At 56.7% G+C, this 16,692-nt stretch overlaps 1 protein-coding gene across 1 annotated transcript in view; it reads right to left on the minus strand.

The window, feature by feature from the left end:
• KSR2 (kinase suppressor of ras 2) overlaps positions 1-16,692 on the minus strand; it is an 85,145-nt gene that overhangs the window by 47,349 nt on the left and 21,104 nt on the right. The window contains 3 exon segments of the mRNA XM_068161803.1: positions 282-365; positions 992-1,061; positions 9,573-9,754. Of these exon segments, the coding sequence (XP_068017904.1) occupies positions 282-365; positions 992-1,061; positions 9,573-9,754 (336 nt within the window).

The following is a 16,692-nucleotide window of genomic DNA, read 5'->3' on the forward strand; positions in this document are numbered from 1 at the left end:
ACTCAGAGCTCTGGTACAAGCAGAGCCAAGGTCTGGTGAGCAGCATCCTCCCCAAGGAGCCTGCTCCCAGCCCCACCGTGCAAACCCGAGCTCAGCCTCACTTTGTGGGAAGCTTCCCCCAGTTTCACAGCTCATTAAAGCTTCCTGCAAGGATGAGCAGGTGAGAGGCTGCTTGGTCTCCCTGTGCCCAAGCTCCTGCTCAGCTCCACCAGCAAACCCTGCAGTTTCCCCCACCCACCCCCCCTGTGTAACATCAAGGAGCAACATGAACAGCTCCATACTTGCAGTTTTTGCACTTTAAGCCAAACAACATTCCTTTCCCACAGACAGTGCAGGTCTGGGACATCCAGTACTTGGTGGAAAACCTGTGGAGAGAGACATGGAGAGTGGCCAGGGGAAAAGATGAAGCTGCACCACCTCATCTGTGCTCCTTACAGGAGCATCTCCCAAGCCATGCTTATCTCCCAAGCCCCAATTCATCCTTTCCTTGCTGCCCTCAAACACTGCTGCAGGTGTTGAGGCATCTTTCTAGGGATGCCAGAGGACAAATCTGAACCCTTTGCTGGTTATACAGAAACTCCAAATTGCCCAGGAGGAGCACCATCCACCAGCTTGCTACAGTTCTTCAGCTTCACCCATCCCAGCGCCCCCCAAAACCCCTCCCTGCCGTGGGGACTTCACTTTCCAGCCCATCAGAGAAGTGGTTGCCCCACTGAGTAGCAGCACCAAGACTATCTGAAGTGTTTTTCCTTCCTGAGGTAGATCTGGAAGGGCAATAATCCGGAGCTGGGGAATTTGCTGAAGGTCAGGGATAAGGGCACAGCTTTTATCGACAGGCACTCAAGCCTTATCGACAGCAGATCAGAACTGAAATGGAATTTAAATGGGCTGCTAGGATAGGATGGGATGGGATAGCATCCTGGCCCAGAGATGAAAAGGGAGGTGCTGGTCCCCCAGCAAGAGGGGGCGTTCACTCAGTGCTGCGGCATACCTGTGCTTGATGGAGTTTCCCAGGTCTCGGCGAGGGATCTGCGGGGACCAGCGAGGCACTGACAGAGTATCTGTGGGGGCAGAGAGGGAAAACCATCAGGGGGGACACCAAGGTGAGCACAGGGGCTCAGCTTCCTGGAGAGGGGAGCAAAGGATGCCCACAGAAAGCGAGGTTTGCTGGATATTGCCCTTTAGAGACACCCTTGCTGGGGCTCCCTGTCTGGAAAGCAAGAACCTTTCTGCCTGTGGCTGTTGGCAGTTGGGGTCTCCCCCACCCAGCACCCAGAGGTGGGAGGTGATGCCCCACGGGTGCTGCACCCATCTGGGCACCAAAGAGGACTGCAAAGCTGTCAGAGCCATGTCCTGATGACTCAAGAAGGGGAGAATCAAGGCAAAACAGCAACTCCCTCATTAGTTAAGAAGACATCAGTGCAACTGAACAGAGAGCCAAGTGCCAGCTGCTCAGAAGGCAACTGAACTGGGATTGAAACAGCAGAACAAAGTGAAAAGCAGCCTCAGTGCTCTCCTTCTAGGGGGAAAGGAGGGAGAAAGGGGAACAGGACCTTGGCTCACTAAAGAAAATGAGATAAGTTCATCAGTGCTGGCTGGAGAAGGCAGGTCATTAACAAGATGGCCATGCCAGTGCCATGGACTCACTACAGGAATGACAATGAGGTGCTGGAGCAGGTTCAGAGAAGGGCAATGAGGCCAGTGAGGAGGTTTTGAACACAGGTCCTATGAGGAGCAGCTGAGGGAACTGGAGCTGTTCAGCCTGGAGAAAAGGAGGCTGAGGGGAGACCTTCTGGCTCTCTGCAGCTCCCTGTTGGGAGGCTGCAGGGAGGTGGGGGAACAAGTGACAGGACAAGAGGAAACAGCCTCAGGTTGCCCCAGGGAAGGTCTAGGTTGGACTTGAGGAACAATTTCTCTCCTGAAAGGGTTGCCAGGACCTGGAATAGGCTGCCCAGGGTAGTGGTAGAGTCCCCATCTCTGGAGGTGTTTAAAAGACATTAGGATGAGGATCTTAGGGATATGGTCTAACAGTTGTGGAGATGTCAGGTTATGGTTGGACTTGATGACCTTAAGGTCTTTTCCAACCAGGCAATTCTATGATTCTGTGACTGCCTCTCCTGCCTCAGCAAGGGCAGAGACCTTCATCCTCCTCCTGCAGGCATGCACAAGTCATGGGAGAGGTCCTGCCCTGGGGGATGCTCAGCCCCAGGGAGGGCATCAACGCTGGGGACTGGGGCACAGCATCAGTGCAAATTCCCCCCCTCCAATCTGAGACTCCTGGAAGAAAGAGAGCAGTCAGTCTTGATCTCAAACCCTCCCAAGGCTTCCTGCCTTAGGGGAGAGGAATCAAAGTCATTTTGTGTCTTAATTTCTTGTGTTACTCAGTGTAGGAAAACCTACTTTCTGAACTTCAAAGAACCTCTGCCTCCTCCCAAGCACTGGACAGAGCACTCTGCTTTCCAAGCAGACATTTCTGCAGCTGCTGCATCCCTTTGCACACCAAACCCTGCAGACAGGCAGGAGGTTTGCACACACATCACCCTGGGGCAAATGCATTCGTGGAACCAAGTTACAGCCACGAAGTCCAGGCTAGGACAAACAAATCCAAGCACAAACCCTGGGTTTGGCTTTTGATTCTGCCGTGGGCTGAACACAGCCTCATCAACTCACTCATTCATGTCATTAATTGTGGAAGGATGTGTGATGCACCCTGGCAGGGCTCTGGCTCTGGTCGTGCCAATCAACTCCTCATTCTTTTTTTAAAGTCAAATTCACAGCAGCAGAGGAAACTCATCAGGTGCAGAGATGGAGACACAGAATTAAGCAGGTGTGTGAATAGTCTGCTTTCACCCCCTAGCACCAGGGGAGGGTTGGGCTGGAGCTCAGGGAAAAGTTCTTTGCTGCAAGAGCGGTCAGGGCTTGGCAGAGGCTGCCCAGGGAGGTGGTGGAGTCCCCAGCCCTGGAGGTGTTCAGGAAACCTGTGGCCCTGGCACTTGGTTTAGTGGCCGCGGTGGGGCTGGGCTGAAGGTTGAGCTCGACGATCTTAGAGGTCTTTTCCAACCTTAACGAGTCCGTGGTTCAAAGGCTGGGTTTTCAATCAGGGCTTCGAGAGGGTTCCCAGGACCGAGAGAGCAGCCCTGAGCTCGGGGCCAGCCGAGCCGTGGTGCGGAGCCGGGCGGCGGAGCTGGGCTGTTTGTTCAGCACGCCAGAAAATCCCTCGGCAAACAGGCTCCCTGCCGGCTCCCTGCCCTCGGGGAGAGCCTCTGTTTGCCTCCAGCTCCCGGTTTAATATCGCGGGCGGGCGGCGCTCCGCTTGCGCTCCCGCTCTGAAGGTTACATTTACATTGCTGCTTCCCGGGAACAGCTTTGGGAGCGCCCCCGAACCCGGCCGGCTCCTGCACCTCCCACCAGCAGCTGCTCTGGATCCTTCCCTTTACTCCACCACTCCAGCCCCCATCACCCCTCCAGCACAGCCAGCAATTAAGATGCTGAAAGACAATAGAGTCGATTAAGGTAATTGCTGCCCCCAGGCCTGCATCTGCTCTTTGACACCAGACCAGCAGCTCGCCGAGATTTGTGAGCCAGGCTTCTCACCAGCCCTTCAGACAACCCACCTCGGGCTCCTGGACCACCACCTCCCCACTACCCCCTTATCTGAACCTGCCAGGGATGCCCACAAGCCCTGGAGAGTCATAGAATGGTTTGGATTGGAAGGGGTCTCAAAGATCATCCAGTTCCAACCTCCCTGCCATGGGCAGGGACACCTCCCACCAGACCAGGTGGCCCAGGGTCCCATCCAACCTAGCCTTGAACACTTGCAGGGAGGAAGCATCCACAACCTCCCTGGGCAACCTGTGCCAGAGTCTCACCAGCCTCACTCTAAAGAGCTGATTCTTAATCTCCAGCCCAAATCTGCCCTCCTCAAGCTTCAATCCATTGCCCCTTGCTCTGTCACTTCCAGCCCTTGTCAAAAGTCCTTCTCCAGCTTTCCTGTAGCCCCCTTCAGGTACTGGAAGACTGCTCTAAGGTCTCCCCAGAGCCTCCTCTTCTCCAGGCCGATGCTTTACAGAGCAGGAGCACCCCATGCCTGTGCACTATCCCTCCCTACAGAAACTGCATCCTGGGCTGCATCAAAAGCAGCATGGCCACCAGGTCCCAGGAGGAGATTCTGCCTTTCTGCCCTGCTCTGGTGATACCCCACCTGGAGCACCATGTCCAGCTCTGGGGTCCCCAGCACAAGAAGAACATGGACCTGCTGGAGTGGGTCCAGAAGAGGGCCACAAAGACGATCAGGGGGCTGGAGCACCTCTCCTACGACATCTGCCTGAGGGAGTTGGGGCTGTTCAGCCTGGAGAAGAGAAGGCTCCAGGGAGACCTTGGAGCTGCATTTCAATATGTGAAGGGAACCTACAGGCAGGCTGGGGAGAGACTCTTTAGAAGGGCTTGGAGTGGTAGGACGAGAGGCAGTGGTTTGAACCTGGAGCAGGGCAGATCTAGGTTGGACATCAGGAGGAAGTTGTTCACAGTGAGGCTGGGGAGACACTGGAACAGGCTGCCCAGGGGGGTGTGGAGGTCCCATCCCTGGAGACGTTCAAGGTCAAACTCGATGTGGCTCTGAGCTACCTGATCTAATTGGAGGTGTCCCTGCTCACTGCAGGGAGGTTGAACTAGATAACCTTGCAGGGTCCCTTCCAGCCCAAGGCATTCTCTGATTCTACTCCCTAAATGCCTTTTGCTCATCAGCAAATGACATTACACAAAATAAAGTCCTCCCTCCAACACGGATCCTTGATGAACTAAACACCCAGGCAAGAGCAGCTCCTCTCCTAGAATGAAATTACCACCTCTGCTTTATCAGCCACGATTTATTTCCACCAACTTTCGGCTGGCCTCAATTAAATCCTGCTGGCCTGGGGAGAGGGGAGGGGGGTGGAGAGGGAACGCAGGCAAAGGCAGCTCAGCCTTTTAATTACTTTCTAAATGTGGTCGCTGCAAAAATGTATTAAAGTGTAGCGGGGATTTTAACCTCCTCACCACAACGAGACCTCGGCGATTCACGGCTAATTATCTTCATTAGAGGCAGCGATACGGGGAGGATGGCAGCAGTTAACAATAGACCTGCTGTTGGCAGAGCTGGGGTGGGGGGGGAAACAAGCCAAGCAGGGAAGGGAAAGGCGCACACACATCCCCCAAACGGTCCCGAGGGTTTGGGGTGTGGGGGAGTGAGGTTAATTGGAGATTCTCCCCTTTAACCTGTGTGATGCTCAGCTGGGGGGAAAGCTGCTCCTGCCTGGGCAATGTTAAATGGGGGTGATGCCTGAAGGGGTTTTGGGGAGGATGGGATGCAGCAACCCCTCCACCAAGGGAGGTACTCTTGTCACAACCTCCAAATCGCCACAATTAGAGGGAACTGCAAGAATGAAAACCAGAATCTCACAGCTAGGACTCACCGCTGCCGGGGGAGGGGGGAAGGGGAGGGGGACACACCAAGCTTTGTCATAGGGAGCCTGTGATGGAGAAGAGCCAGCTGCAGAGTGCTGAGGCACCTGGCTAAAGCTGACCCTCTCAAGCTTTGAAGCATGACAGCCAGCTGCCCACCTCCCTCTGTCTTCGGCTGGCAGCTCTCCAGCCCACGCTAACAACCCTGAGCTGCCCCGCAACGATTGATGGCTCCTGACCTCCCCTGCCCTGGTGTCACTCACTGCTTAGAGCGTTTAGCACCAGCCACCTCCTCTGTGGCTGGGAGATCAGAGCTCTCTGTGCCCTAATTCCCCTCGCATGCAGGTTTAAGAATTGCCTCTCCCATCTCCTCCTCCAAAGTGCTATCTAATGAGCATGGATGTGCCCTATGGGGACAGGCTGGGAGAGCTTGGGCTGTTCAGCCTGGAGAAGAAAAGGCTCCAGGGAGACCTTAGAGCAGCCTTCCAGGACCTGAAGGGGGCTACAGGAAAGCTTGGAAGGGACTTTTTCCAAGGGCTTGTAGTGATAGGATGAGAGACAATGGATTGAAAGTGGAAGAGGGGAGACTGAGACTGGAGATCAGGAAGAAATTCTTTGCAGTGAGGGTGCTGAGGCACTGGCACAGGTTGCCCAGGGAGGCTGTGGATGCCCCCTCCCTGCAGGTGCTCAAGGCCATGCTGCATGAGGCCTGCAGCAACCTGGGCTGGTGGGAGATGTCCCTGCCCATGGCAGGGAGGCAGGAACTGGATGATCTCTGAGGTCCCTTCCAACCCAAAGCATTCTCTGAGCCATCTATGAACCATCCAGAGCTAAGGCTGCTTTATCCTTAATTGAATTCCGGGGCAGCAGAGGGGAAGGAAGTGTCTGCCCTGGCCCTTGTTGGCTCCGGATGAATCCCTGCCACTGTGCCCTCCCCCCCTGCCTTTGTGAGCAAGGCATTTAGCAACAAAGAATGAGAGCAATTATAGCTCAGGGGAGGGGAGATTCAGCTCTACCTGAGCCAGGTCACCCTGGGCTGGTGGGAGGTGTCCCTGCCCATGGCAGTGGGGTTGGAACTGGATGATCTTTGAGGTCCCTTCCAACCCAAAGCATTCTGTGAGTCTAAGAACATAACTAGTACCCAGAGTAGCATCATGAGGACGTCCTGGCCAAGCCCCCATCCCTTTGCCTCCCTCCATGCACCTCCCCAAAAGCCAAACCCTGCTCCCCAGCATCTTGCCACCCAGCACATCCATCCTCCCAGAGCAGCAGCAACCCGGCCACTGGGCACCCGATGCCAACGGGTGCCACCCTCCACCCCAGCACCCCAAAGCCTCTGTGCTCTCCTCCTCTGCAGCACCACACAGGCAAAGGTCAGGGCTCCTGCTCAGCACGCAGGGCTGAGCCTTGAGTCAACAGCTTGATGGGATCAGACGTGCCAGGAGGGGAGCAGGGAAGGGGGGAAGGCAGGCGGGCGCGGGGTGACAGCCGCCTCCGGCGCGTCTCTGACAGCCGCCGTGCAGAGGAGCCCTGCCACCCGGCCTCAGCGGTGACAGGCAGCTGTGACAGCCGCTGCTGGGCCCTGAGTGGCACCCACACACCTCGGAGGTGACGGGGACCGGGATGCTGCCTCGGCTGTGACGCCCTCCTCGCCCCTGCTGCCATCCCGCCGGCTCCCCGCCGCCTCTCGCCTGCCACTGCGGATGTGTTCCCGTCACTCCCCGCTGCCAGGGCAGCTCCTGCATGGACAAGAGCAGCCCAGGCTCCCCTGTGCTGCTTATCTAGGTTTCCACCCTCACCAAACGCACCAGGAGCATCACCTGGGGCTGGCAGCCATGCCATGCCATGCCAAGCCACACTGATGGGGACCACGGTCTGGGAAGGAGGAGGCTGAGGGGAGACAACTCCCCGAAAGGTCAGAGTGAGGTGGGGTTTGGTCTCTTCTCCCTAGCATCAGGTGATGGAACAAGAGGAGATGGCCTGGAACTGTGCCAGAGGAGGTTGAAGCTGGAGATTAGGAAAAGTTTCTTTGCTGCAAGAGTGGTCAGGGATTGGCACAGGCTGCCCAGGCAGAGCCACCACCCCTGGAGCTGCTCAAGAAATGTGTGGCCATGGCACTTGGGGACGTGGTTTAATGGCCATGGTGGGGGTGAGTCAATGGTTGGACTCCATGATCTGAAAGGTGTTTTCCAACTCAAACAGTTCCATGATTCTGTGGTTCTGCTTTGGCACAATGTGCCCCCTCCTCCTGGCACCTTTCTGGGTGCCCAGGGAGTTGGTGTGAATGTGTGATCCATCACGGTGACAGCTCGATAAACAAACCCTCCTCCTCCTACTACAGCAAACAGAGTCAGGCAATGTTCACATTATGAATGGGATGGATAAAATCGATGGAAAGGAGCTTGGAAAGCATCCCAGGAATCACCACGGAGCCAAGGAACAGCCAGGAGACTTTGTGCTCTTACTTTAGAGCAGAGATGGGGTGAGGTGTCACCCCCAAACCAGGAGCAGTGCTGCTCACAGCACCTACAAGCCCTGTGGAGCAGAGATGGGGTGAGGTGTCACCCCCAAACCAGGAGCAGTGCTGCTCACAGCACCTACAAGCCCTGTGGAGCAGGGATGGGGTGAGGTGTCACCCCCAAACCATGAGCAGTGCTGCTCACAGCACCTACAAGCCCTGTGGAGCAGAGATGGGGTGAGGTGTTACCCCCAAATCCATAAGCAGTGCTGCTCAGAGCACCTACAAGCCCTGTGGAGCAGAGATGGGGTGAGGTGTTACCCCCAAACCAGGAGCAGTGCTGCTCACAGCACCTACAAGCCCTGTGGAGCAGAGATGGGGTGAGGTGTCACCCCCAAACCATGAGCAGTGCTGCTCACAGCACCTACAAGCCCTGTGGAGCAGAGATGGGGTGAGGTGTTACCCCCAAACCCAGGAGCAGTGCTGCTCACAGCACCTACAAGCCCTGTGGAGCAGGGATGGGGTGAGGTGTTACCCCCAAACCCAGGAGCAGTGCTGCTCACAGCACCTACAAGCCCTGGCTTTTTGGACCAGCAGGAAGAGCAGCAAAATGAGAGCAGGAGACCTGAGGACTCACAAAGTTCCATGTGTCCAAGGTGGGGGAAGCCACCCAGGTCTCCTAACAGCAATGCAGGGCACAGGAAAGTCCCTCCCCAGCTTTCTTGTGGCCCCCTTCAGCTACTGGAAGGCCACAATTAGGTCTCCTCAGAGCCTTCTCTTTGTGCCTTGCTCCGTAGGTCTGCAAGTGCTCAGCAGCCTGGTCTGCAGGTTGAGCTCAGCTGATGCCACAGGGGGAAGAGTGAAGTAAAAATACCCTTTGCTCCAGGCACAGCTGCTGGCTCTGCTGGCCACACAGCTCCAGAAATAACATCTCCTGCCTGCAGAGCTCCTGCCAGGTCCCCCTGACCCCAAAGCCAGGGAAACAGGGGAAACATGATGCTTGAGGTGGGGAAAGAAATCGTTCCTCATATCCAACCTAAACCTCCCCTGGTGCTGCTTCCTCTTGTCCTGTCACTTGTTCCTTGGGAGGAGAGTCCAACCCCAGCCTCGCTCCAGCCTCCTTTCAGGGAGCTGTAGAGAGCAATGAGGTCTCCCCTCAGCCTCCTCCTCTCTAAGCAGAACCACCCCAGTTCCCTCAGCCTCTCCTCACCAGCCCTGTTCTCCAGGCCCTTCCCCAGCTTTTTTTGCCCTTCTCTGGACACCCTCCAGCCCCTCAATGTCCTTCTTGGAGTGAGGGGCCCAAACCTGAAGCCAGGATTTGAGGCATGGCCTCACCAGTGCCAAGCACGGGGGGTGATCACTTCCCTGCTCCTGCTGGCCACACTCTTACTGATCCAAGCCAGGATGCTGATGGCTCCCCAAACACATGCTGCTGGCTCATCTTCAGACAGCTGCCAACCAACCCCCCACCCAAAGGTCCTTTTCTGCCCAGAACACCCCCAGGTACCTCTGAACACGAGGGCTGTGCTCGCTCAGCACCGCTCGGCCAACATCCCCAACCCACCCCCGTGCAGGCAGACAGCCCGAGGCTACCACAGCCACATTCTCTGCTGGGCAGCAACCATCCCATGGTAAAAGGAACCTAGAGCAGGGGGTGGGTGTCAGAGGGACTTACTTGCTGAGAAGGTGGCTTCAGTGTGGACGGGAGGGGTGGAGGGGAGGAAGGGTGGATACCCCACGAAGAAGGAGCGCAGGGAGCGCTCGGAGAGGAGCGGCGAGCGCTGCGCCGGGATGTTCTCGCAGCTGCCCACGCTGTTGTGGATCTTGAGGTTCAAGGGCTTGTTCTTCTTCTTGACTCTGGGAGGGGAAGAGAAGGAGAAAACAAGAGGAGACAGAAGTGAAGGGCTGAAGGAAGGGCAGGAGGGAGTTTGCTCGCAGGCGGGGAGGAGGAAGCGAGGCAGCGAGGGAGTGGTGCTGCTCAGGTGGGGAGATGCTTCCATTACCCCTGAGCTTAGGTGAGGATCAGACCCACCTGCCTCCAAGAACCTTCAATCCTCCCTCCTCCCCCAAAAAGAAAAGGTGACTTTTCCTTATGGAACACATTGATTTCCCCTGCAAAACCTGGCTGAAAAGGGTGAGCACATGGTGCCAGCTCATGCCCAGCCTCCCTCCCACCAGCAGCCCTTCAGCCCCCAGCCTCTGCTGATACTGACCCAGGTGCAGGGCAGTTGACCTTGTTGAACCTCACAGTGCTCACACAGCCTCACTTCTCCAGCTTGCCCACATCCCCCTGGATTACATAGAACCATAGAATTGTCAGGGCTGGAAGGGACCCCAAGGCTCAGCCAGCCCCAAGCCCCTGCCATGGGCAGGGACACCTCACACCACAGCAGGTTGCTCACAGCCACCTCCAGCCAGGAGGCTTCCACCACCTCCCTGGGCAGCCTGGGCCAGGCTCTCACCACCCTCATGGGGAACAACTTCTTCCTCACAGCCAATCTCAATCTCCCCATTTCTAGTTCTGCTCCATCCCCCCCAGTCCTGTCCCTCCCTGACACCCTCAAAAGTCCCTCTCCAGCTTTCTTGTGGCCCCCTGCAGATCCTGGAAGGCCACAATGAGGTCTCCTGGGAGCCTTCTCTTCTCCAGACTGCACAACCCCAACTCCCTCAGGCTGTCTCCACAGCAGAGCATCTCCAGACCTCTGCTCATCCTGGTGGCCCTTCTCTGGACACCTTCCAGCACCTCCAGATCCTTCCTGGAACAGAGGGTCCAGCACTGGAGGCAGTACTCCAGGTGGGGTCCCACCAGAGCTGAGCAGAGGGGCAGAATCCCCTCCCTGCCCTGCTGGCCATGATTCTCCTGCTGCAGCCCAGGATGTGATTTGCTTTCTGGGCTGCAAATGCTCACTGCTGGCTCCTGCTGAGCTTCTCCTCCCCCAGCACCCCCAGGTCCTTTCCTGCAGGGCTGCTCTCAGGCCAGTCCCTGCCCAGCCTGTGGCAGTGCCTGGGACTGCATCCTGTCCCTGGGGCATGTCAGCCTCACCACTCAGCTCGGTGTCATCTCCAAGGGCACTGAGTGCCCTGGTTCCTACTGTGCATGTGTCTGACGAAAATAATGAGCAGTGGTGGTCCCAATACAGACCCCTGAGGGACACCATCTCCAACAGCTCTTTCCTGCAGACACCTAAATGCTGTTTCCAGGCACTGGGTCCTGCTCTGCTGCCGTCAGTCCAGCGCCATCCACCAGAGATGAACCCAAGCTCCACCACCCACCCCTGACCAGGAGTGAACCTTCCTCCCTGGGGCCATGCAAATCCCACTGCCCAGGTCCCAGCAATGCCCAGTGGCATCTGGCCATGCCAGTCAGTAGGAAATGACTGCACTGGGCTCAGCAGCCTGCTTCAGCAGAAGAAAATTAAACACACACTCTCCCCCCCCCCTTCTAATTAGCTAATTGTTTCCTCACACAGGAAAAGCTGCTGCCTTCAGGGGGGCTCTAATGGCTTCTTCGGGTATGCTGGGCTCAAGGATGGAGCTGATGGTTTCTTCCAACCAGGTCCACCAGCACAACCCTCCTCAAGGTCTGATGCACCATCACCACCACGGCTGTTTGCCAGGCTGTGCCCTGCCAGGAGATCTGAGCTGCCCCTAAACCTCCAGTCCTTAAAGCATCTCTGCAAAGCACTGAGGTGAGGCAAAGCCTGGTGGCCCCCAGAGCTGGTCCAAGCCCCATGGAGGGCTACCAGGATGGCTGAGGGACTGCAGCATTGCCCTGGGAGGAGAGGCTGAGAGCCCTGGGGCTGCTTAGTCTGCAGAGGAGAAGCCTGAGAGGGGATCTAAGGAATGCTTCTGAATCTCTGAGGGCTGGGGGGCAGGAGGGAGGGGACAGGCTCTGCTCAGCTGCACCCTGCCATAGGCCAAGGGGCAAGGGATGGAGACTGCAGCCCAGGAGGTTGCAGCTCAGCAGGAGGAGGAACTTCTGCCCTGGGAGGCTCCCAGAGCCCTGGAGCAGGCTGCCCAGAGAGGTTGTGGAGTCTCCTGCTCTGGAGCCTCTCCAGCCCCATCTGGATGTGTTCTGTGTGCCCTGTGCTGGAGTCTCTGCTCCTGCTCTGCCAGGGGGCTTGGACTCAAGGATCTCCTGAGGTCCCTTCCAACCCTTAGCATCCTGTGAGCCTCTGTTGTTGCCTCTTAAGCTCAACTCCACCACAAGGTCTCCACCAAAGCTCCTGGGGCAGGCAGGTCCTTGGCTCCCCACGGGCACAGCTCCAGCTCCCCATGGGCATGGTCTCAGCTCCCCACAAGCTTGGCCTCAGCACTCAGCCCAAAGCACTTCCTGCAGTGTGGTGATTAACCACTGATCTCTTTTTTTTTTTTTCCCCTCCTCCTGCCCATAAATCAGTTCCAGACCAAATATTTACCAGGAGCATCATTTCCTCACCAAGCAGGGCTGGTGACAGCTCTCATTAGGAGGAAAGATGAGTGATTTTGGACAGAGAGAGAGGTTTCTCTCTCCCTGTTTGTTCCTCAAAAAGAAAAAAAGGGAGAAAAGAAGAAAGGTAAAGTAATAAATCCACACAAAGCCCATGGTCTAACTGGGTGACCACCAAGGGCTGGCCCCACCATAGCCCTGAGCCCACCATAGCCCTGAGCCCACCATAGCCCTGAGCCCACCATAGCCCTGAGCCCTTTTCCCTGCCCCAAAGGAGGGGGAGCAGGGACCTGAGCCTAGAGAGGAATGGGATGCTGCAGCTGAAGCATCCTTACCCATGGGCAAGCAGCCCAACAGTGGGGGCAGTGGTGCCCCCAGCTGCTAGAGACCCCCAAGGTGTCCCTTGGGTGCTGGGGGACTGGTCTGGGGACTGAGAGCAAACCTGCACCTTCACTTCCCTGGGTGTGCACAAGCTCTTGGTGCTCCTCCCTGGGCAGCCTGTGCCAGTGTTCCACCACCCTCACAGGGAAGAACTTCTTCCTGATACCCAACCTAAATCTGCTCTTCTCTAGTTTGAAGCCCTTGCCCCTGGTGCTGTCCCTGCAGGCCTTTGGGAACAGTCTCTCTGCAGCCTTCCTGTAGCCCCCCTCAAGTACTGCCAGGCTGCTATTAGGTCTCCCCAGAGCCTCCTCCTCTCCAGGCTGAACACCCCCAGCTCCCTCAGCCTCTCCTTGGAGCAGAGCTGCTCCAACCCCCTGAGCATTTTCATGGCCCTCCTCTGGACCCTCTCCCTCAGAGGGCTGCAGACCTGCACACAGTACTCCAGGTGAGGTCTCACCTCTGGGTCTGGCAGCAACACCACTTTTGATGCACCCCAGGATGTGATCTGCCTTCTGGCCCTGCTCCATCAGGTCCATGTCCTTCAGCCTGTTCTGCCACCTCTGCCTGGCCCCTAACCCTCTGCATAGCCCAAAAACCTCCACCAATCCCATCCTCACTTTCCCTGTGCCTCTCTTGGTGGGGACACCGAGCCTGGACCAACTTCACAGGAGCTTCAAAGGCTGATTCCTGCCCTGGCTGCTCAGGAAAGCTGCTGCTGCTGCCCAGGAGGCAGAGATCAGCAAATGCCACCTCTCAGGGCCATCATTTCATGGCAGAATTTGCTAAATACCTGGTGATGGCTTTCAAATAAAGTGGGGGGGGAGGAGGAGGGAAAGGAAAAAACCCAAGCCCAAGCCCAGCTGGTTGGAAGTGCTTCATGCAAATCTCTTTGGTGTCAATCCAGGCTGAATGGCTTGGTCCTGCCTGCTCTGTGGCATCAGTCAAATGCTTATCAGCAGCTGCAGAAAAACATCCAGGTTTCACCAGGTGCTGCAAAACACGAGGAGACACCCAGGACAAAGGGCCTGTCACTCCTCTCAGCCCCAGCCCAGGCTCTGCACGGATCCAGGAGGCAAAGCAGGCACTGACAGGGGCTGTGGTGGGGGGTGGGGTGCTCTGGGTGCTGTAGGGTCCCTGATAGAAGGGTTCCCGTGGAGGATGTGGGGAGCTCTGCTGTCCCTGAGCTGGGGCATCCCTGGGGGGCTCAGCTGGGGCAGCAGGGTGGGCTGGGGCAGCAGGGTGGGCTGGGGCAGCAGGGTGGGTGCTCACCAGCAGGCATTGGAATCTAAGAATGGGCATGAGGGGGTCTGAACAGAGCCACAGAAGGGTTTTGGTTGGAAGAGACCTTGAAGATCATCAAGTCCAACCCTTAGCCCAGCACTGCCAGGGCACCACTCAACCATGGCCCTCAGCACCACATCTGCACAGCTCTGAAACCCCCTCCAGGCATGGGGACTCCAGCACTGCCCTGGGCAGCCTGGGCCAGGACTTGACAACTCTTTCAGGGAAGAAATTGTTCCTCATTTCCAACCTAAACCTCCTCTGGGGTGACTTGAGGCCATTTCCTCTTGTCCTGTCCCTTGCTCCTTGTGAGAAGAGAGCAATGCCCACCTGGCTCCAGGCTCCTTCCAGGGAGCTGCGGAGAGCCAGAAGGGTCTCCCTTCAGCTTCCTTTCCTCCAGGATGAACAAGCCCATTTCCCTCAGCTGCCCCCCACCAGCCCTGTTCTCCAGACCCTTCAGCAGCTCTGTTGCCCTTCTCTGGACAGGTTCCAGCCCCTCGATGTCCTTCTTGGAGTGTGGGGCTCAAATCTGAACCAAATACTCCAGGTGCAGCCTCACCAGTGCCCAGTGCACAATCCCTGCCCTGCTCCTGCTGCCCACACTGTTGCTGATCCAGGCCAGGATGCTGCTGACCTCCTTGGCCACCTGGGCACACTGCTGTGCGAGACTCAAGGTAGAGCATCCCTGCCTGCTGCCATCAAGCATCTCTCCCCAGGCAGCACAGCTGGCAGCAGCTGCCTGAGCATTTTGCAGGGTTTCAAGGCAGCCAGGTTCAAGGTGGAGCATTTGAAGCTGCCTGAGCAGCAGAAGTTTCTTCATTACCCAGCCAGATCTGAGGGAGCTCTGTGCAACACCAGCCCGAGATTAAAAAGATAAATAGAGACTACCCACCAGAGCTTCCAGCTCTCCTCCTCGTTAAAGAGCCAACAAACCCCCTCCTCTTCCTCCTCCTCCCCCTCCTCCAGCCAGAACAGGAGCAGGTTCTTCATATCAAAGCCTCCACAATTAAATATTCATCCAAGTGCCCATCCCTGCTTCCCAGGACAGCTGAATTTCAAGGTTCAGGTCTCACTGATCAATTATTCTCTTTTCCCAGCACAAAGCCTAACTTTTTATTACAGCTGCAAATTATCAAGCTGGGAAATTCTTTGAAGGGAGCTTGAGCCAAAGAGGACTTTTCCCCCTTCCCCCCCACACCCCCTTTTCATCCTCCTAAACTCCTGGGACTCTTGTGCCAACGAGGTGGTGCTGCAGGAGGGCAGCAGGAACGGGGCTGGGAGCAGATGGAGGTTGCAGGCTGGAAGGAGCCTGGAGGAGCTAACTGCCAGGATCCTTGAGCAGGTCCTGGGGCTCATTAAGCCTCTTTTGTTCGCTGTGTTTCTACCCTGAGGTGTCTTTGAGGGACGGCACAAAGGTGGTGGAGGTGGACGAGCACCACCAGCTGTGTCCAACCAACGATGGAGTGTCCTTTTGTCCCGGGGTGACCCTCGTTTGCAGCCAGAAAAGTGGCTTTCTGCACCCCTAAACACCGCCACCTCAGCCAGGTGGGACAGCTCTGTGGTCTTAGAATCACAGAATTGTTAGGGTTGGAAGGGTCCTCAAGGATCACCTAGCTCCAACCCCCCTGCCACATCTTCAGCCCTCTTGTTCCCCAGCTGTGAGGCCAGGCTGAGAGAGCTGGGCTTGCTCAGCCTGGAGAAGAGAAGGCTCCAGGGACACCTTCTGGTGGCCTTTCAGCACTGAAAGAGGCTGCTCAGAAAGCTGGGGACAGAGTTCTGGGCAGGGCCTCTTGTGCCAGGACAAGAGGTGATGGTTTGGAACTGAAAGAGGAAGATTCAGAGCAGAGAAAAGGGAGAAATGTTAGACACTGAGGGTGGGGAGAGCCTGTGCCAGGTTGCCCAGAGGGGTGGGAGATGCCCCATGGCTGGGAGCATTCCAGGTGAGGTTGTGTGAGGCTCTGAGCAACCTGCTCTGGTTGCAGCTGTCCCTGCTGGCTGCAGTGGGTTGGACTGGATGAGCTTTAAAGCTCTCTTCCAACCCCAACTATGCCACGGTTCTCCAATCCATCCACATCCTGTTCACCACCCTAGGACATTGCCCACAGCAGCTGCCCTCCCCATGCCCTCCTCTCCCACAGCCTGGAGGCAGCACATCAGGTGACAGTGCCAGCAGCAGGAGAGCTCTGCCACCTCCCCCCTCCCTGAGGTGTTAATCCTTATCTCAGTTCCCCATCACACTCTCCCACTTCCCAAGTGGTGAAAGGAGGCTCAGCTTCTCATTAAAGGACACAGTGAAAAGTTTCTCCTCCAAGCTTGTGAGAACTCCTGCTCCTCTTGATGGAGCACCGCAGCAGTAATTAACATTAATGACATACCTAAGGAGAGCTGCAGCCCGGAGCAGTGGGATAATTGCAGCAGAGAGCCAGTCTGCTATGGAGGCAACCCATCACTGTCAGCTCATGGAGTGCAGACCATACATTGAGCGAGCTGGAGACAGCCCAGGACCTGTGCAAAACTCTCCAGCCCTCCCTCCCTCCCTCCCCACCATCAAAGACACCGAGATTAAGCTGAAAGATTCTCTGGAAACACACAGGGAGATGCTGCCCACTTTGCCCTCCAAATTCCCTGCCTTCAACCCTCTCCCCCTTGCAGAAGAGCCACAGAATCAGCCAGGCTGGGAGAGACCTCAGAGATCATCAAGTCC

The sequence above is a fragment of the Melanerpes formicivorus genome, unplaced genomic scaffold (assembly GCF_026170545.1).
Source record: "Melanerpes formicivorus ecotype bairdi unplaced genomic scaffold, bMelFor1.0.p_v2 SCAF_60, whole genome shotgun sequence".
Taxonomy (NCBI): Eukaryota; Metazoa; Chordata; class Aves; order Piciformes; family Picidae; genus Melanerpes; species Melanerpes formicivorus.